At 44.4% G+C, this 21,627-nt stretch overlaps 1 protein-coding gene across 2 annotated transcripts; it reads left to right on the plus strand.

The window, feature by feature from the left end:
• The first annotated feature begins 1,200 nt into the window (after positions 1-1,200).
• On the plus strand, positions 1,201-20,312 carry RNF10 (ring finger protein 10). 2 transcript variants are annotated; one of them, XM_061370603.1, is made up of 18 exons: positions 1,201-1,364; positions 7,341-7,543; positions 9,428-9,627; positions 10,383-10,451; positions 10,671-10,761; positions 11,786-11,970; positions 12,047-12,183; positions 13,371-13,531; positions 14,096-14,224; positions 14,381-14,639; positions 14,869-15,002; positions 16,087-16,204; positions 16,543-16,644; positions 17,128-17,262; positions 17,879-17,976; positions 18,206-18,266; positions 18,425-18,583; positions 19,430-20,312. In XM_061370603.1, exons 1-18 carry the CDS (start codon positions 1,202-1,204, stop codon positions 19,504-19,506), a joined length of 2,481 nt encoding a protein of 826 aa, XP_061226587.1. In that variant the 5' UTR covers position 1,201; the 3' UTR covers positions 19,507-20,312. The 2 variants fall into 2 exon arrangements, with proteins under 2 accessions (XP_061226587.1, XP_061226588.1); XM_061370604.1 differs by lacking the exon at positions 10,383-10,451.
• Positions 20,313-21,627: the final 1,315 nt, after the last annotated feature.

Below are 21,627 nucleotides of genomic sequence, written 5' to 3' on the forward strand. Positions count from 1 at the left end.
GCTATTTTCATATTTCCCTGCAAATGTGGATGACTGAGTTTGTTAGAAAGTTTGTTTTCTCAAATGCAAAATGTCTAAGCACTGTGATAACAATCCTCATGATTTGGTCAGTAATTCTAAGAGTAATAGAACTAATTAGGGAACAGACAAGAGCTAAAGTAAGGCATTTTGTGGCGCTTCTCCTGAAATATGAGCTTTGCCATTTCATACTGCACCCTGACTCCATATAAAAAACCTGCAGCTCCTCTCCCAGTGAACTTGAGGCCCTCATCCCTAAAATAAGGGGAAAGTGATCAGCAGGGGCGCCCAAGCTTTATTTTAAGGGTTAACTGAAATGCCGATAGAATTTGTTGCCTTGTGTTTTTTCCCCTTTTCTTTTGCTTTGAGGTTAAAGATCACTTGAATTAGGCATTGCAGAGCAATTTGGTGGAAATACTTGATTTCTTATATCCTCTCAGGCCTCTTTGGTCACAAGCTTAACCCCCAGGACTGTCTGTTCCTGCCTGCTGAAGAACTGACAGTGTTCAGCTCTACCTGTTCCAGACCTCTAGCAATGTGTGTTTTGGTCGTTTCCGCTTTGGAAAACGAAAGCCTGGATCCCGCCGGCCCCAGGACGTTGTTTCTGGCCGCATCCCGCCCGCAGCGGCTCGGTGCCTGGTGCTCGCAGGGACTACCCGGGGCTGGGCGTTGTGGGGGCTGCTACCGGCAGGGGGAGCTCTGCGGCCCCAGGCCTCCATTTCCCGTCGTGCTCCGCGGCGGCCGAGGACTACGCGTCCCGTCGTGCCCGCGGGCCCGCCCGGGATCGGCTCCATCCGGGTCCCGGCCACTGCTGAGGGCGACTCGTCGCCATTACGGGGCAGCGGCGGCCAAGCCGGGGCCGGGGCGGCGCCGAGGAGCCGGTGGGTGCCTGGGTGGTGCCGACCACTCGGGCGGCAGGGAGCGCCGGGCCCCGCGGGGCTCCGTGAGCAGCGTCACTTTCCTCGTCGCCCGGAGCCCCGCAGGCCCGGCTCGGCCTCCCGCGGCCTTCCTCCGGTTCGAGCGGAGCAGCGAGAAGATGTCGCCATGAAGGAAGCCGAGTCCGCTCTGCGCCGCCCCCGCCGGTCGCCCCCGCGGGCCATGAGCCTGGGCTCCCACCGGCTCCGCCAGCGCCCGTCCTGTACCCCCGCCCGGGGCCGCCTCTTCCCCCCCGCGGCGCCCGTTGATGCTGCAGAGCCCGCCCGGCGCGACCCCCGCCGCAGCCTCTGCCATGGACAAGAGCAGCCCCTGCGGCTCCGGTGCGTCCGGCTCCTCGGCCGGCAGCAAAGGGCAGCAGCCGCGGTCCGCCTCGGCCGGGCCCGCCGCGGGAGAGTCTAAGCCCAAAGGCGGTAAGAGCCGACCGGGGGAGCGGGAGAGGGGTGTACCCTTGGGCCGGGAGACCCTGGGCTGTCAGGCCGCTGGCGACGGCCCCTCGGGGTCTCGGTGGTGTATCTGAACCGATGTGAGCTCGGGCGGGAGGAACGGCGTAACGCGAGCAGTGAACGGTGTGAGGCTGGGGGGCTTTGTGGCGGCATGGGCTTGTGGTGGGGCTGAGCTCCTTGTTGGTATGTTGTTTGTGCTGGGTCTAATTGGCTTCGTTTCAGGTCACTGCCTTGTTTTGCTTTCTTTTTCCTTCCTCTTCCGGCTTCGCTCAGTGTTGGGTGAGCTGCAGGTCCTACTCTCTTCCTTAAAGGATTAATGTTTTATCTTCATTAGCATTGCAGTAATCAGCTTGAGAGCTCTGGTTTTATAGTAAGAATGGATATTTGCTGGTGCATATGAGCCCTTAACTTCATTCTGTACTCTAGTTAAGTGTGCTTTTGCTCCTTGATTTAGGAGGTCTCATATCAATATTGATGCAGCATTCCCCTTACCGGCTGTGTGTCAGTAACCTGATTTGGAGGAGCTCAGAGTTAGTTATGTGTTGTTTGCTCATCTGGCACTTAAACCAAAGTGTTGTCTGTCATTGCACGCAGCTACTTTTGCTGACACAGCAGTTCATGAGGAGGCATTATGGCCTATATCATCTGTCTTTTTAAGGTAAAACCTAATCTGCCTCCTTTCTCTAAACTTGTCTGGGAGCAGAGTGTTCCTGGAACCTTGCAGGTCTTTTCCCTAAAACCTAGAAATGGGGCAGTAGTGATTAAAATGCGAGGTTTTAGTCTCAGAAGTATTTATCAGAGCATCAGCAGGTTGCTGCAACACCATTGCTGTATTAATTTCCTTCCTCTTCAGTGGCTGGTTTCAACTGCATTACTTCAGGTCGCTGAGAAAGGAGCAGTGTATTCCAGAGGGCTGATAGAATGAGTGTCTTGAAGGTGTTGACTCTTTCTTGGACATTCTGAATGCATTCAGATGCCAGTTAACCAAGTATTGCCTGCTCTTCACCTGGGTTAACTGATCTCCCACAGGACAGACTGGAGTGACATGGGAGATGGCTCACCCGCAGCTCCCCAGGTTGTGGTGTAACTGCGACTACACTGAAATTTGAACTTCAAATTCAAACCCATGGAAGTCTGTTTAGGAAGAACTTTTTTAGGCAGTCGTTTCTGGAAGATCTGTCAGGGGTTTTGTATCAGCAGCAGGGTTTGATGTGGGGGTCTTGTTATCCCTGGTTGCTGCTGTTATTTTTCAGTCTCTTCATGTTTTTCCCCTGTCTAATGGAAGTACAAAGGGAAGCGGGGGATATTATGTTCTAGCTGTGCAACAAGTGTTTCAGAACCAGGTCTTTGCCTTCTGACAGAGTAACAAAGTATATAAACTTCATGCACTGTGAGAGGCAGTGGGAAAGGCTGACATGAGGTTTTCCTGTGGTGGAGACCTGTTTTCTGCCCCTGTGTCACCAAGAGACACCTGATCACTACAGCTTCTTTTTTAGTGATGTGCAGTGTTGTGTAGAGGGTTGTTCACAAAATACAGACATCTTCTTCAGGGAGGTAAGATGGCCTGTCCTGTGGCTGAAGAAACATGCTGAAGAAACAGTATCTGTAGTGAGAAAGGAGATGGAAAGTCTGTCATTCCAGGCCAGAATAAAAGTGTTAGGTGATGTTTTTGTTTTGTGGAATGGCACCTTTTACAGGCTTGAAACATCACTGGTAGCAAAGGAGCAGTGAGAACAGAAATCCTGATGTGCCATACTCTTCTAGTCCAATACAGTTCACTGACTTTTCATTAAAAAAAAAACCCAACTTTTCTTAACACCTGTTTCTTAATAAAGCAGAAGAAAATTTTGGTTTGACATAATTCCTCTTCCGAGATGCTGTTCCCTAACTACAGTGGAGGACAAAGGCTTATGGAATTAGTTGCTTCCTTTAAAGTGCATTGAAGAGGCCTGGCAAAGTTAGAATCTCTTTTGGTAGGACTAAATGTATATCTGGGAATATCTTAGCTGAAGGGTACTGAAAACTAAATGAGAAGGTTCCCTGGCTCAGATTAGGGCAAGACAGCCACAGAATGAACATACAGGACACAGCTGTGTTACATGTTTTGGTAGCTGTTGCATGCAAGACACTGGCATGTGATCTTGTGTTCCTTCTCATGGTGCATGTAACTGATGTGATCCACCCAATTTCTCTCCCATTTCAGGAAAGGTATAGGATTTATTCTGAAAATCTTGAGTCTCCTTTGGAATGGGAAGTATCCATATGGGCCACAGACCTTCCCCACAGTGCTGACCCTTAGTTGCACTAATGGTCACTGGATGGTCCAGTCAAGCTCTTGCCATTTAGATGCTTTCCAGAGTTTTCTACTGTGATTGAGTCCAGCTGAGGAAATCGACATTCATTAAATCTTGTGGTAGCTTCTTCTGTTTCTCTTGCATCACAGCTAGAAATAGGTTAAATAGAATACCATGAGCTCTTCTACCTGTAGAACTTAGATTCCCACTATGTTTCAAACTTGGCCTTAGAAATGAGATTAAACTTGGAATCTTTCAACAGAAAAGTTTCTTTGGCTTGTATTAGTGCACCAGCAGGAACCACATCCCATTAGGATGGAATAAAGCAGCTAAGGCCAAATAAGCTTGTTGGGTTTCTCTGCAGTGCTCAACACCTGATGGGCAATATTAATTCTTGCAGATGTTGCTGGGCCTTATTATTACAGCATGAGTGTGCTGAGCTGGGGTGTGTGGCTGCTCACTCACCTCTTGCTCATGGATGTTTGCCTTCACAGCAGCAATACCTTCCGTGTGTTTTCATGCAATCACCCTGAGGCTTAAGTGTGACCCACCACCCAAACCCCTTACGCAACATGGCTGGCTTCAACACAGCTCAGCTGAGAAGAGGGAGCAAAGAGAGATGGAAGGAAACTACAGTTGTCACCCCAGTAGTAAACCAGTGGTGAACTCCAGGACCAAAGTGAACACCTAGAGCTGGTTTTGGTCCTGTGAGCTTGACTTCCTCCCTCTGGATCTTTGGAAATAGAGGGCCTCTAACAATATGGTGTCCAACAGGAAAACCCACAAATGTCAGAGCTTGCTCCAAAAGGCAAGAACAGCTTTGCTGCTAGTTGTATAAAATTACATACACAGTATTTGTTATAAATCTATGTTCTCCTGGGGGAGTGGATGGGTCAATCTGTGTGTTACAGGTTAGGTCATGTGACAAAAGCAAAATGGCTGAGGACCTGAATGAATAGCAAGTACCTCACCAGCGCTGTTGTTGTTGCTCATCCCCAAGTTTCCAAGAAAAGAAGGAAAAAAGAATCTCCCCAGTTTAAACCAACAGTACCTAAAACTGGGATCTAACAAGAGACAATGGTAGTGAGAATCTTCCACTTCTCTCCCTGCTTGAGTGCAGATAACCCTGTCCTGCCCCACTCTTCATCAGAATTCAAGGAGGTGTAATACGAAGCAGAGAGCACCCTGACATGTAGCTTGCAGGAAAAGGTTGGATTTGCTTAGATTCAGGGTGGAGGAAAAGTGTTCCAGTTCATGAATGCATACTCCACACTCTTGGTTTCTCTTGACAGATTTCAGTGCTACTCTGATGGACCAGAATCCTCATAAGGGTAATTATTCTGCAGGAAGAAACCTGGAATCAGTAAAGTCAGTTTTGGAGCATTGTTAGACTGTGATACAAGGCAGAGGTGCTATGAACTGTGAGAGTCACTGTAGTGAATCCTGCAAGCTCTAGGAGTGGCGTTGGAAGGACCTGTAATACGACAGGAATGTGTGTAAACTGGGTGACAAATTTAATGGTGACTACCTTGATTAAAACTAGAAGTGGTAGGAAATTCTTCTGTCGGCTGCAGGTACAAACTGTTCCTTGTTCTTGGGCCTGTAAAAACCCACTTGAGGCTGAGCTTCTCTTGAGTTGTTTCTGCAAAGTTGTTGCAGACGCAAGAAGCGCGTGCTCCTCTAGTGCACTTATTGGAATTGCAGATGCAAGAGGGTGGTTGTGCTCTAAGCTCCTGAATAACTGAAAGGATAGTCCAAACCTCTTCAAAATAACTTACTTTTTTTCACCAGAGATCCAGTGGTGCTGATTATAGCCTCTTCCCTGCAAACACTCTCAAAAAAGGTCTATCTGAGTAATCAGTCAGCCAGACTTGGTCACACCCTCAGTACTTGGTTGCTTCTGGTGTGGTTCTTTCCTGATAATACTCAACCCATGTCTCTTTAGCCTGACGTGACTGATAGCACTGCAAGCTGTGCAAGCTTGTCTCTGAGTTACACATCTGGGGTTCTGATGGAGTTGGTCTAATTAAAGGATCAGCCTTTTGAATAGCAGAGTAAATACCAGTTCTGGGGATAGTTTGCCTGTAGAATGGCTCTGTCACATCACAGGGAAGTAATGATATAGCGTTCTTTTACTTCTGTAGTTGCAGTTGCGGGCAAAGCCTGGCATGTGCAAGAAACAGACCACCATAAAACCCAGTCAAGCCACTTTTATTACCTGTTCTTAAAAAGTCAGCTCCTCAATAATGCACAATAACACAGACACCTTCCAGTCCACTGCCCCTCTCTTTTGAGAGTAATGTGCTATAAAAAACCCTAAAAATAACAAAAGAAAAGAGACTGCATGTGAGTGATTCCATTACAGCTGTTTTAAATGCTCAGGTAGATTGGAAGTGGTGCTGGGGAAGGGGAAAACCGGGGGCACTGGAAATGAAACAACCCATTTAAGAAACACGTGCTGAATCACAGTGGGGTGTTTGCCTGCCATGTGAGATTTCTGTTAAGGGGTGGGGAGGACTGTGAGGTGGGGAAACTTGTAGGTTTTTATGAAATGGGTCTGGCTGTTTTTCATGAGGCATTCCTGCTTGGGTATAGCTTACTGAGTATCCAGAGGCACTCTGGGGCTGGCTGATGTGGATAAACATCTTGTTAGGCCTGTGGACTTTTTGCTTCCAAGCTTATCAGCATACCTCTCCTACAAATAAAACTCAGGGCAGTTGGTGATAATGGTGGGTTAAGCGTGTTGTGTCCTTGGGGCAACTTCAATCTTGTGTTAAGATTGGTAGAAATACCTTAATGTATTAATTTTCTGTTCTAGCAGTCTAATGAAGCAGCTGTTTAGACACAGGAAACCCCTTTCAAGAGCCTGATGGGTTTTCCTACTCTTGTGGGCTCCATTCCTGCCGTATTTTGCTTTGTGTTTCATCTCTGTGTCCTACATTAGGATCAGTGGTGTGTTTAGCAATGCTTTTGGGCAAACATTTCCTGTTGCATAGGTTGGTGGACTTAGTACTTGGGTATGTCCCCTGCAAGGCCAGAGCATTGGTTTGGTGCTTCATGATTGATTAGCATCTGTTGGCCTGGTGAAAGAAGTAGATTTGTTTGGGTCTTTTTAGCACAGCAGGCAGAACTGAGTGAAAACAGGCAACGGGGTCTTGTGAAGTGGGAGACTTCAAGACAAATGCAGCATATTTACATATACAAACATGGTATATTTATGTAGGGGAACAATATATGATGTGTTGTGTGTTTTCAGAAAATAGAAGGAAAATGTTAACTAGTTGTCCATTTTTGTAATGGGACATGAAGATGTGGTGTTGGTGGTTATCACTTCATGTACCAGGCAACGCACTGACATCTGGTGACAGCAGTTCCAAAGCTAGATAAAATGAATTCAACCACTAGTAAAAGAGAGAGCACAGCAAATACATCCTTTTTTTTTTTTCTTATACTCTTTGACCAGTTCTTTTGGGCAGTGATAGGAATAAAATGGTTTGAGTGCCTGAGGGGGTGAAACTGATACATCCTGATGTGATGTCTAACCAGGGCCCAGGGCAGTGGCCTAGGTGAGCATGTCGCAGAGGTGCAGTACATCTGGACAGCTCCGAGGCTACCAATCTGATCCTTGTTTTTCTTCTTTTTCTTTTAGATGGAAAGAATTCCAATGGATCCAAACAGCGTTATAATCGTAAAAGAGAAACTTCCTATTCAAAAAATGAGAACTTTTCCAGTCAGTCCCGTCGCTCCAATTCACAGAAAAGCAAAGCTTTTAATAAGATGCCTCCTCAAAGGGGAGGTAACGGTGGAAGTGGCAAACTTTTTAGCTCTTCTAATGGTGGAAGACGAGATGAGGTGAGAATCATAATGGTGTGCCTCCAGGGCCTTCTTTCTTGGGACAAGAGGATCGCTCTGACCTGCCTAGATAGGTCTGTGTTCAGCTCCTGGGCTGGGAAGGGAAAGAGCGATAAGAGGTGCTAACATCGTTGAGATGCCAGAGTGAGTGTGAGTGGAACAACTTGGCAACAACCAACAACAGAAGAGGAGTGCTCTCTGCTCTGAGATACTTGCAGTAAAAAATGCCATCTGAGGAATGGGTGCCTAGATAGGCCATGTACATACCTCCTGAAACACAGGTCCTTGATGAAAATATCTGGTGATGCAATTTCTAGGTTTTTCAGTTTGGTGTGATCAGAATCACAGAATCGTTTAGATTGGCAAAGACTTGTAAGAATGAGTCCAACCGATAACCCAGCACTGCCAAGGCCATCACTAACCCATGTCCCAAGTGCCACATCAACATGCCTTTTAAATACCTCCAGGCATGGCACCTTCACCACTTCCCTGGGCAGCCTGTTCCAAGGCTTGACAACCCTTTTGGTGAAGAAATTTTTCCCAATCTCCAATCCAAACCTCCCCTTATGTAACTTGAGGCTATTTTTTCTTGTCCTTATCACTTTTTATTTGGGAGAAGACACCAAGACCCACCTTGGTACAGCCTCCTTTAAGGTAGCTGTACAGAACGATAGGATCACCCTGATGATCTGCTCCATAACCTTACCTGTCACTGAGGTTAGACTGACAGCCCCATAGTTCTTCCTGCCCTTCTTGTAGATGGGTGTCACATTTGCTAACCTCCAGTCAGCTGGGACCACCCTTGTCACTATGCTTCCCCCCGCATGCAGTAAAAGATGGAGATTCTCCTTAGCCCTCCTTTTGTTGCTAATATAGTTACAGGAATGATTTTTATTCTTTTACAGCAGTAGCCAGATTAAGTTCTAGTTGGACTTTGGCCCTCCTAATTTTCTCCCTGCATAACTTCATGACATCCTTGTAGTCCTCGTGAGTTGCCTGCCCCTTCTTCCAAAGGCCATAACTCTTCATTTTGTCCTGACTTCCAGCTAGAGCTCCCTGTTCAGCCAGGTTGGCGTGTCTTTTGGCACATATGGATGGCCTGCTCCTGTGCTTTTAATGTTTTCTCGAAGTCCCAGACCTTCTTGGACTCCTTTGCTCTTTAGGACTGCCTCCAAAGGGACTCTGGCAGCCAGGCTCCTAAACAGAGTCTGCCCTCTGGAGACTGATTGTGCCTGATCACTTCAGTGTACAACTTTGCATGTGATGGTGGTGTTGGGAGAGTAATTGTATTGGCGTGGGTGATGTCAGGATGGAGTAAAACCAGATTGAGGCTTTTATGCTGATACGGGTCTAAATACTGTATAGACTGTTCGTGGGTTTTCATTGAGAGCTCTGCTTTTCCAGTTTTAGTGGATGAGCAGCTCTGCTCACCTGAATTGTTGACTCTGTCACAAGTCACCTGCTATTTGCTGGATTCTCATTCTTTACTTCATTATGTGAAAACTAACCAAAACAGTCTGTGCAAATAGTAATCAGACTTGTATTACTGGCTGTCTAAAATAATATTGTCTTGATTTGAACAGCTGTCTTCTGTTAGTAACCTTGACTACTATGTTTTGCCAGCTTATACTTGTCCTTATGTGGGCTGTTCTTATGCTTTCCTCCTTTTGATCAGTGTGGGGTAAGACCACTCAGCTCTGACTTTCAGGTTCTGGTGCACTTCTAACGCTGCACTACTTGATTTGCAGAACTGGAATGGGAGCAGGTGAGTGAGTGGATGCTCTATACTCTGTCCATAATCATTGATGGGGCCTGGGTATCAGCTTGTATTGATGCTTATGCAGTAAATTCTAGCAAGTTCTAACAAATGCTGTTGTTTCTTAGGTAGCAGAGGCTCAGCGGGCAGAGTTCAGCCCTGCCCAATACTCTGGTCCCAAGAAGATTAATCTGAACCACTTACTGAACTTCACTTTTGAACCCCGTGGCCAAGCAGGCCATTTTGATGGGAATGGACATGGCAACTGGGGGAAAAGGAACAAGTGGGGACATAAACCTTTCAACAAGGAGCTCTTCCTACAGGCCAAGTGAGTGGAAGACCAGCAGGGCTCTTAAACTTCTACAGAGACACTGAGCTGTAAGGGATGATCAGCCAGGGAATTGTGCTTGACCTTCACTACTTGTATTGACTTTTCCAGGGTGAAGTTACCTCTCTGTAGTGTTCGTAGTGGTAATGACTATACTTGAAAGGGATAAGACTACATCAAAGTTGTCATCTTTACCTATTTACAAGGTATCTCATGGAGTGAGTCCTTTAGATACAAAACAATTGGACTTTGGCTCTAGTTTTCTAGCATCACTAGTGGAATATGACACTCTGCTAGGGAAGACCAATGTAGACCTTATGGAAGACAGCAATTTTTTCCAAAGAATAGTATGTTGAGGTGGTTGGGGTAGCAGTTGCTGGCTGAAAGCTAATCTGAATCTGTAAGTCCCAGAAGCAATTACTCATACGGGTCTTAGTTCTTAAACTGCTGGTTATTTCACAGGCCCATAGGTATGTATTATAACCCAAATGATGACCAGTGTTGTAATCCAGCAGCAGAACTGCTTTTGACTGGAAGTTCTGGTCACTTCCACTGGGATTTGAAGCATAGTCAGGACTTTCTGTATTGGATCCTGTTAAAGACAAAACCAGCTATTTTCAGCATTGATGCTTCTGTTTTTTCCCTACTGTTTTGTGGCTTGTTGTAGTGAAGTCTGTTTGCAGGAATCCCAGTAGTTGTAGTTTTTGTGACCATATTTTTTCCACTTGTGGATTCCCTTTTTTCTTTTCTAATAGATCCTGGAAGGAGCTGGCTGTTTCTTACAGTTTCTGGAAAACCACTGTGCCTGGCTCATTCTGTAGTTAGTATGTGCTGATATTGTGTCTAACTGAAATTAGACACATCTGTATTCTGGAAATCTGGTTATGACTTGAACTCTTTTGGTTTTTGTTCATAGAAGTTACTGACTGTGCCCAGCAGTTTCCTGCTGGACAACGAAGAAGCTCAGAGAATCCTATAGGATAGTTCTCAAAGAATTTTTAGAAACAACTGAGTGGATCATCTGTCTCTTTGCCTTTCCCCAGCTGCCAGTTTGTTGTCTCTGAAGAACAGGACTACACAGTCCACTTTGCTGATCCAGATACCTTGGTCAACTGGGACTTTGTGGAGCAAGTGGTCAGTTGTGATGGGCTAGATTTTTTTTTATCTTCTTCTTATTAAGAAGCTCACCCTGTCTTTAACTGCCTCTTTCTCTCTGTGATGTTACATAAAACTCAGCTGTTTTTGAGTTGAGGCCTCTTCTGTCACTCCCACAATACTGGGAAAGATCTGTCATGGAATATATTATGAAATACTTTCATGACAGGAAAAGAGAAGTGCTAAAATCTATTAGGAAAATTAGCAGCTTCTTCTTGCTTTCGCAGATGGGAGCTCATCAAAAATAGTATCTGACATTCTGTAGACAGAGTCCTTGTGATCGAGATATTAACAGAAAACTTGGGCATGAGTCCATGGAAGAGGACTAGAGTGTAGAATTTTGGAGGATTATTCTGTGCATAGGTGGCCTGTCTTGCCTAGCAACAAAATGGAAAATCTCTTGGGAATTATGGTCAGAACTTTGGGTTGCCTCAAGTAGAAACTTATTATCTGCCAAGTCTAGTCTTGGTGTATGGTGTAGGTGGGGAGGAGGCAGGAGACCTGACACTACAAGAGAACTGAAAAGTCTAGGTGCTTGCTTGGCAGTTATGTCTCTGCAACATACAGATGCTAAAGCATCTGACTGAACTAACATGTTCATGGAAATAGGTAAGTTCAGTCTCGCAGTTGAACAGAGCTGCACAAGTCTGCTTGTGTAAATGAGGCAGCAGAGCTCATTTGCTGTCTTCTCAGTGTCTGAATTCAGATGAAGATGCTGCTAACTCGTAAGAGATGATGAATACATGACTGGGAACTTGAGAAGAGTCACTTTTTTAATGTCATTAGAGTAGGAATACCAGATGGGTGGCTTTGAAGGCTGTTCCATGTGCAGTCTGAAGGTGTTACTTAGTTCACAGTGTACTTAATTTCTTGGTAAATAAGCAGAGCCTAAAGAGCTGGAAGATTAATTTGTTAGAGTAGATCTTACAGTGGCTTATTCTGTATCACAGGAGCTGATTTCCAAGTCTAAAACTTGTGCTGTTGTTCTCATATGCCATTTCAGCGAATCTGTAGCCATGAAGTGCCCTCTTGTCCCATATGTCTGTACCCACCAACTGCAGCAAAGATTACCCGCTGTGGGCATATCTTTTGTTGGGCCTGTATCCTTCACTATCTCTCCTTGAGTGAAAAGACCTGGAGTAAATGTCCTATTTGTTACAGCTCTGTTCACAAGAAGGATCTCAAGAGGTGAGACTTGGTATTTATTGAATGATGTATCCTTTTGAAATGTGTTTGCCCCACTAACCTCCTCCTTCCATTACAGCGTTGTTGCTATGGAAACACGTCAATATGCAATTGGTGATACCATTACCATGCAACTTATGAGAAGAGAGAAAGGTGTTCTGATAGCACTGCCCAAATCTCAGTGGATGGATGTGGTGCAGCCAGTTTACTTTGGAGGTGAGTGTATCTGAGGACTGGTGGTTGGCCTTCTACTCTTAATGTGACTAGGACTTGTGTAGAGAGAATTTATCATGGCAATGCCATGCTGTCACCTTAAAGTAAGCCAGTCTACAAAATACAGGTTTTAGCAGCTGAAAACCTTTGTGACCACATATTAATAATAAGCTTTCTACCCCCATTTTGTTTTCTGTAAGACTTTAACTTGTGCGCTATTTCCCTTCAGGTTACTGCACTGCAGACTCCTGCCTTCTCAGTCATTGCTATGAGTTTGTGTGTTATGTTGTACGGCCATCGGTGTGACTCTTGCTGCTTCTGTTGGCTCACCAGTGTCCTTAACATTTTTATTTCTCCTGGCTCCTCATTGTACAGCTTAGCAAAAATAACTGTCTCTTGTCTAAACTATTCTAGGGATGTAATTTTCAACAAGGTTTTCATCATCTTCACTTATCACCTAAAATCTGTGAATGATATGGGAAAATAATGAAAATTATTGCAAACCTATTCCAAACATCTGTTGCTTGACTTCTTCAGTTTTCTCCAGTAGAGTTATGTGACTTAACACATCATCATCTTATCTGTTAGTATCACAGAAATTCTTGTGACTGAAGAAATTATCTTACCATTGCTGGCTCGTGGGCTGGCTTGGCTCCCTTCATTTTGCAGTCACACTTATGGAGGGCTGTGTGCATTGAAGCTCTCTGTAAAAAGTGAAGTCTCTGAACACACGATGGGTATCCAGCATGCAGCGGGTGCGCTTCCATGTGTCATGGCCTTTGAAAGGAAAGGACTTTAAATCCTTTCATAAAGCAAAGAACAAACAGGGATGTGAGATCATTCTAAACCCAGGAAATTCAGTGTTAACTTGGTGTTCTGTAGACAGGGTTGGAGCCCTGGGGAGCAGTGACCATAGGGACTGTACTAGGATGTGATGCTGTGGTAGCTGTAAAGTTTATAGTTAAGTTGTCTAGTAACAAAGGTGACTATTCTTTGCTAAACTTACAGCTCTTCAGCTTACTCTTTCTGCTGTGCTTCTTGTAAACCCCTCATAATAATGTTGTGCACTTTCTTTTTTAATACATACGGGCTCATGGGCTAGTTTGAGCCAAACCAGGGGTCAGTTTTGCAGAGCTTTCCAGTTGCAGTATTTATGCGGATATTAATGATCTGATGCTCCTTCTTTTCAGATGACCATCACAGTCAGTATTCAAAGCTGCTTCTGGCATCCAGGGAGCAGGTCTTGCAGCTGGTGATTCTGGAGGAGAAAGCAGCATTACTAAAGCAGTATGAGGAAGAAAAACACACCCCAGAGGCTTGCTTTATTGAGGCAGCTATCCAGGAACTGAAGGTAAGAACCTCTTTGGAGGCTTTAGTAATTTTAGTTTTAGAAGTATGCTGGGTGCTGACCATCTATATTCTGCTGTGTAAGTGCTTGTGTATGGTTATTCTGGTCTCCACAATACACGTATTAGCAAGGTGATGACGTTTGCATAGAACAGTGTTATAAATCTTGGTTGATGCTGTAGACTTTAGAGCCCAGGTGCTTTAGACTTTGGAGCATGGTGTTCAAAACAACAGAACAGAATGCTTTTTAGTGAATGGTATTCATTCCATTCCATGTGGAGTTCTGCTTTCAAAGGAAGATGTGTTACCCTTTCAGCTCCAGCAATTTCTTGGATAACATCTGTTGGGCAGACATAAGCAAATCTGTAGAACATTCCTTTTCAAAGCCATTAGGTGTGCTACACTGGGTGTGCTTTCCAGTAACAAGGAGAGGACCTCACTTCAAGGGTCACAGATGAATTAAAGATCTGTAAGAACCTGAATTATAGGGCAAGGCTAAAAATAACTATGGTGATAGTCTCCTGGCTTAAAAAGCAAATTGAAACTTACTCTCTTTGGTGACCTGTAGGAGCGAGAAACGGCACTCTCTGCTGACCAGCGTAAAAACAATGGCATTGCTGGAATCAGTGCAGCTGTGGAAGAATTGGTACTAGAAAGTTCCAAGGCTGTGGAGCCTGCAGTTTCCCAAGAGAAAAAGGTGGGTGACAACTCTGTTCTGGCAGATCCTGTTAATACTTAGTTCCACCACTTCACTCTGCAGTCTGTGGTGAAGTGGCACCAAAAACTTCTGCAGAGATGATAATCTTTTGAAGGAGGTGATGTATTACTAATTGTATGCTCTCTGCTGTGATAGTGTGGTGTGGAATATCTCTCTGCTTTTGATGAGGAGCTTGTGGAGCCTTGCTCTGATCTGGCAAGTTCCCTTTCACCACCCATGGAAGCAGAAGAGGCAGTGCTGGATGAAGAGGAAGTACCTGAGGTGGATATAGGAGGGGATCCTGATACAAACACTGTGGAAGAATCAAATCCCGTTGAAACATGCTGCCAAGAATCTAAAGATACAGTTACCAGTGGACACCTAAGCAACTCTCCTTTTTACTATTTCTATCAAGGTCAGTGCAATGAAATCCTGGAATCATGGGGGCAGAGTTGCCTCCTTTGGGATCCCTCTTGAGGAAGAGGTTTGTCACTTCATTAGATGCAGCTGACCCCTGTGAAATAAAAGTCCCACAGAAATTCAGAGAGGAGCTTTAATTTTATTACTGGAGAATGTATCAAGATGGGGAGAAAGGTACTGAAAATGAAAAGGCAAAGCACAAGTGATGGTATCTTCTCTTGCAGCGGAGGACGGGCAGTGTATGTATCTTCACCCAGTGAATGTTCGATGTCTCGTTCGTGAATATGGCAGCTTGGAGAAGAGTCCAGAGAAGATAACTGCAGCTGTAGTGGAGATAACTGGCTACTCAATGACAGAGGTAGTTATTTAATCTTCTTATTAATTAAGGGGCATTGTTTTAGCAGATTAATCATTGCAGCTGATGAGACTTGTTTCTCTTCGGTAATAGTAAATAACAACTATGGATGGGTAGGCACCCTAGGCTGGAAAGGGGGTCTGTGTAAGGTGCAGTACCTTATGTTGCTTTTGGTAAGTAGGCTGCAGTCTGCTTTTTTTCTTTCTCCCTAGAAGGAAGTCCTAGAGGTAAGAGAATTGCAAGCTTAAGATTGCTTTGTTGTTAAAACTGTCTTAAAAGTAAATTCTTTTCTCATATAGGACAGTAGCTTGAACTACACAGATCATCATCTTTCTCAGCCTGGTGAAGTGTTCTGCCTCTGTCTTCACAAACAGTTGTTTCTGAGCATCAGGGGTAGAGGAGAATAAAGAGGATGGACAGAAACTGCAGTGGTTGAGATAGAGGCTCTGAAAGTGCTTAAGCCACTGAAGCTCTGGAAGAAGAGGGGATGGGTCTTGAATTTACCTGAGATAAAGACACCTGTAAGAATTGACATGTGCAGTAATAACTATACATAATTCTTAATTAATCTTTTAAGAAAGTATATGCTCAGGTAGGAATGGATGCGGAGATAGGTAGGAATGGATGTGGAGTTAGGGAATTGTCTGCAATTTTTTTGCCGCTGTGTGGAAAAATACAAAACTTGGCTTGTTTCAATCTAGCAAATTGGTGGTCGTTGATCCATATAGTTGAAGTGTAAAAGGTACATTTGGTCCAGTGCGAAAATAATTATGTCAGAAGACTGGTAATAAAGAATTCTATTCCAGTGGTGTGAGAAGGGAGAAACAACAAGAAAACTGGTAACCAAGGTGGAGTAACTTCATCCAAACATAATCAGGATGTAGCTGGTGAAGATCTTGGAGCATTAGGTCCTGACCCAGCGCATCCCTCACATGTTTATCATTTATAAAGTGATTATTACATCACTGCTGTTACTTTTTCCCATTTGATTTTGTGGAATGGTGGGTGTTCAATCTCCATTATCTGCCCATCGCTATGGCAGCTTCTCAACCTTGTTGTGATGATACCCCAATTCTTTTTTTATTAGGATATAAGACAGCGTCATCGCTATCTCTGTCACTTGCCCCTCACCTGTGAGTTCAGCATTTGTGAACTGGCTCTGAAGCCACCCATCATCTCTAAGGAGACTTTGGAGTTGTTTTCAGGTTGGTACTGCCTTTTTAGTTGGCTCTGCCATGTATTCATGAAGGTGAAGTCATTCTTATCCCTTAATGGCAGATAAAAGAACATACATAGCAGCTTTACTCCTCTTGCACCAACTGTCGATGACTACTAGACAGAACAACCCCAATTCACTATTTTCTAGACAACAGTTACACGAAGAATAAAAAAGCCTGACTGCTTGGAAGAGCATATGTTGTTTGTAACCATATTTTGTTACTAGTGTGCTGTAGCTGAATATGTTGTTCTCAGAGCTGGAGAAAACATTGCCAAGGTATCAGTGTGGGGGTTTTTGATACCCACTGGTGTGCATTGCTTCTAGATGACCTTGAAAAGAGGAAACGTCTGCGGCAGAAGAAAGCTCGTGATGAACGGCGACGTGAACGCAGAATTGAAATAGAAGAAAACAAGAAACAGGGCAAATGTAAGTGGTGCTTGTGCATAAGTGATGGATTTCCTGTCATCTTTAGGTGTTGAGCTGATACAGGATGGACTCTAAGGCCTTTAGTTTGTAGTATGTGCTTAGAAAAGAATTACAAGGGATTAGAAACAATGTCTGCAGAGTGAAAAATAGAAGCTGTTTTAGTCAGGATGTTAAGTGATGTCATGCTGCATACTCACACATTGTGGGGGAGTCAGAGGGCATTTGGGGGCGCAGCTATCTCCGTGGTGTACATAGGTCTCAGGATTCTTAGTTGCTGGGTTTATGGTAATCGCAATATAGTGTGAAAAGTGAAGAAGGTAAGAAGATGCCTAGGGACTGTTCCCATCCAGCAGCGGGGTTTGTAGCGGTCTCTAAAATAGAGGGTTGAAAGAAAATTGACTTGGCACCTCCTAGATTCCTGAAGCACTTGCATATTGACAGTCCTCCACACTGTGTAATGCTTTAATTTAACACCTCTTCCAGATCCAGAGGTCCATATTGCTTTAGAGAATCTGCAGCAGTTCCCTGCTTTTACCTCTTGTCCCAGAGAAACTACCAGCATTGATCATCGGAGCTTCTGTCTGTCTCCTCTTGGCAGAAGCCCGGTGTATCAGACAGGTGAGCATCTGGAAAAACACATTGCATCCAGCTCTTGATTGTTCTTTTGGGCTCTACTGCTTAGGTCATCACACTAAACTTTCTTAAATGCTGATCAAAGACATTCCTGTTTTGCTTATAAGATCACACACAAAAGCTAAGAAACAGCTAAGAAACATTCTGGTCCTTTGTCTGCTTTTTACTACCTCTACTTCAGTGGCAGTGAGAGATCTGCACTGTAGTTACCCCATCTTTTAAATCTTTGCTAAGGCAGAATAAAAGAAAGGAAAAAAGTTTCCCCAAAAGGAAATTCAAGTGTGTATGCCAGGAAAACACTACTGGCATGTTTGCTTTCTACCCTCTCCATCTTCCCCACTGAAATCAAACATAGCTGATGAGCACTCAGGCTGTTGTCCAGTGATGCTTTACCAAGTGTTTTATCTTGCATTAAATCTTCTTTAAATAAGAATATTGAGAAAATTTAGGAGGTCCCACTTGTGACTGATGGATGGAACTGATGAGAGAACTGAATAATTACATAAGATAAAGCTTTATTTCTGCTTCATCCTGATAAACAGCAGAATGGGTGTCTCTGGCAAATGCAACTGTCTTTAATTACCTGCTGCTTTCTCTGTAGAGTCTATTCCAACTCCACTGTCACCTGCTGCCAGCCAGGTCAGCCCTTTGCTCTGTGGGAGTTTGGAAGAGGAGTCTCCCTTCCCTTCCTTTGCCCAGGTAAGCTATGTAGGAGAGTAAATCTTGGCAGAATTGCTTATGTCTTAGTTGAGGATTAGTCTGAGAACAAAATTGCTTCCCCCACAGAAACAGTGTGGGATAAATCTTATGGAGATAGCATAGGGTTTGAGTGCTTCAGGGGGTTCCTGTGTTTTTGTTTCCACTTAAGGGGTACGCAGGATTGGTTTAGTACCTGGGATTTAATAATATCTTACAACTTTTTTGATAGATGTTGAGAGTTGGAAAGGCGAAACCAGAAACGTGGCCCAAACCTGCTCCGAAGACAAGAGGTGAGAAGATTTGCTATTACTGTTTCAGGTTCTTTACCATGAATCTAAATCCATGAGATCTTGTCACTTCACAAGAAACATCTGGAGTGTGGAGGCACATTTGCACTGCACATGTTTTATACAGCCTTCTGCCTCTCAAGGCACTCTCCCTCTTTCAGATGAGAACACTCTGGCCCTCCCTGTGCCAGTGGATAGTGATGGAGAAAGCGACAGCTCTGACCGCATACCTGTGCCCAGCTTCCAGAATTCCTTCAGCCAAGCGATTGAGGCAGCCCTCCTGAAACTGGACAAACCGTCCACAGCTGCTCATTTGTCAGGTAAAAGGTGGGGAGGGGAGTGAAAAACCAGAGTATTTCCCCTTCTTCCTATGGGAGAAGGGAGAGCAGCAATTTTGGGGACCAAAAATCAGCCACAGAACAGGGCTGAAAATTGTCAGGTGGTGTTTTCTGAACAGCTTGACTAAGGCTTCTGTTAGTTTAAAGCAGCCCCCCGAGTGAGAGCTGAGTTCTCAGACTAGCAGAGAATCTTGCTAGGACAAAGATGGCTTTTGGCAATCCTGTATGCCATGTTTTTACTAGATCTTAATGTAAGCTTTGTCTTCAGGAGGTTTAGCTTATGCAGTTTTAAACTACAAATACCTGAGCTGCTTGAAGCTTACCTGAACTTAAGCTTAACCACGTTAGTTTCACTGAAATTTCAAATTGGGATGAACTTAAACCACCAAGCCAATTGCTCATTTCTAATGCTCAGTTCTGATGTTTAGCTCTGGCTTCTATTTGGGGCTGCACTGAATGATGAAGAGAGTTGGACAAAAGGGCCTAGGAGTTTCAGCGAGGTTGAGTCTTGGCTCCAGTTGTAGTGGTTTTCGGACATGAATGAAAGCTGTACTTGTCTGCAAGGCACACTTGCACTCAGGATCTGCTGTTGCAACAGCAGCTTTAGAATCGGGCATGTTTATAGGTGTGGATTAAGTGTTACGGTGTCTCCCTTTCTTTGTCTGCAGTCATTTTTGTGTTAAAATTGAGCTACCTGGTGCTCAGTATGTTTATAGGAAGTGTCATGGACCTGTAGGAGTCATTTAGGCTAGGGAAGACTGCTTATCATTTCTGTGTGATGTTCCTGTTCCATGAGAAGAATGACAGTATCATTTTGATTCTTCACAGAGGAAAAGGGAGGCAAGAAAAGAAAGAAACAGAAGCAGAAGCTATTGTTCAGCACCTCTGTTGTTCACACAAAGTAATTCTGCTGTTCACAAGAAGTTTTCTCTCCTGGTTTTCTTTTCATTTTGCTTTGTTTTGCTGCTATAGTTTAAGTATTTAAATTTGAACAGACTAAAGTTGTGTTTCCAGGGCTTCTAGGGGGTTCAGGAGGAAACCATGAACAGGATATGTTGAAGTAAGACCTTCTGATTCCAACTGCTTAATCAGGTCATACTGAAACAAAGTTTTGAAAGAAACAACTCAGAGACAAATCAGCCAAGGTCTCTAGTGTGTGCCAGGTTGGTTCTTTTGGCCTAACAGGCAGTGTGAAAGTCTTACACCTGTGTGGCACTGCCAGAATACTGCAATATTACCTAAGTGAAGATGCAGAGAGCCTTTATTTCCCTAGAAGTACTCATGGGCAGAAGTCCACCTGACTGTGACAGCAGCGCTGTCTCAGTAAAGCTGTCAAACTGCTCTCTTGAGAAACTGCTTTCTGCTGCACTGGAAATGGGCAAAAGAGCTTACTGGCTTTAGAGTGTTAGCTGCTATTATCTGTTCTTTTCCTAAAGAGCAAGTATTCCTCCTGTTCTCCTGGCTTGGAAAGATTTAAAGCTGAGGTGAGCATAGAGCAGAACTTGGCTGCTTGGTTTTGAAGTGACTCTTGATGGATTTGTGTATTTGAAACGTGTCCTGGTGCTGGTGGCGGAAGGCACCTCCTGGCTTCTGTCAGTTGTTCAACTCTGGTTTAATGTGGGTGAGTGAGGCTGCTAATTTTTTCTCTTCTGCCAACTATGGGCTGCACATTCTTTGTAACCTGATCATCTAGAATAAACACTCCACCCTAGGGCTCTTGTAACTACCTGAATGATGTTTGGACACTAACTGCTCTGGAATTGGAAGAACAACTGATAGCTGGAGTCTGTAGTTAAGCTGGGTGCTTTGTACTGGGGTTAAGGGGCTCTATCTTGCTTCGTTCTGGGATGTTAATTTGGTCTGCACTAAGCACCTCAGGCTATAACCATGTCTCTTCTGGACCCCTCCCCACTCTTTCTTTGGGTGGTCACATTCTGCACTGCTTGTGGTTTGATTTGAGCTTATGAGTTCAGTGGTGTGGATTTTGTTGAATAAAATGAACTATAGGAGTCATGTACCAGTCAAGGCCAACAGTTGCAATAAATCATACGCACATGCACTTAAGAGTACTGCACACTTCCTGAGCTAGAGCTGAACTGTCACACCAACATGGAGCACAAGAACATGTAGTTGCACAGATTTAAATCTTGCCTTCCTACCGACAGAATTCATGCCAGGGAGCTGGTGTAAAGTACCACATAACTTACAGCGTGAGACTGATGGTGTCTTCTGTTTTCTTTGGCCCCACTTGCACCCATGGTCTGCGTGTATGTGCACAGGCTGTAAAAAGGTGATGTGCTCCTCCCTCTGACACTGAGACTGATCTGAGAAAGGACAAGTGTGTTAGATACCTGACTCCAAGAGTCACAGACACCATTGGCAATCATTGTTTGTGTCTCTATTTAAGGGCTTTATGTCAGTACACTCTGAAGCAACAGGCTCCCAGTTATACCAGTGCTTCCTTGAGGAACTTAAGCATGTGTGCATGGAAGCCAGTACTGCAGAGTACACTTCACAAAACTCTCTATGTGGCTGTGAGCCAGAAAGAAGGGGGAGAGGTAAAGAACATTTCAACTGCTACAGGGGGATGGAGGAAACACCTTCAAACCATTATTTTAAAGCAGCTTGACTTCATGCTTGGTCACAATTAACTACACTGGATGGAAAGACAGCGCAGCTCGGCAAGAGACTGCAAAGAAACTGAGACAAGATGCAAGTGGTAACACATCTTGCTGTTAATGCTTTATGTGCTCTTGGAAAATCTTGGTGAGGGCAGAGAAAGCAACCAAGTAAGAAAGATTCAAGTATGCAGTTAACTGCATTCACAATACCATTGGGTTCCTATTTGTACTAGTCATTTAAAGCCATGGAACAGGAGTAACTACTTAGTGTCTAACCAGTATCTGTTGTGTTCTATTATCTCTGCACATTTATAGTCAACTTTTCTTTGCATTGGGAAGGGGGACAGAGTAACTGGAGCTGGTGTAACTCGCCTCCGCATCTCACAGGCACTAGAGCAAGGGAAA

Source organism: Neopsephotus bourkii, unplaced genomic scaffold (assembly GCF_033783945.1).
Source record: "Neopsephotus bourkii isolate Nb327-2 ecotype Australia unplaced genomic scaffold, CSIRO-AGI_Nbou_v1 NB_1542, whole genome shotgun sequence".
Classification (NCBI taxonomy): domain Eukaryota; kingdom Metazoa; phylum Chordata; class Aves; order Psittaciformes; family Psittacidae; genus Neopsephotus; species Neopsephotus bourkii.

Coding starts and splice junctions, on each gene's coding strand:
- RNF10 (XM_061370603.1), top strand. CDS start 1,202: ATGCTGCAGAGCCCGCCCGGCGCGACCCCCGCCGCAGCCTCTGCCATG. Junction 1,365..7,340: donor AGAGTCTAAGCCCAAAGGCG/GTAAGAGCCGAC, acceptor TTTTTCTTTTAG/ATGGAAAGAATTCCAATGGA. Junction 17,263..17,878: donor AAGCCCGGTGTATCAGACAG/GTGAGCATCTGG, acceptor CTTTCTCTGTAG/AGTCTATTCCAACTCCACTG.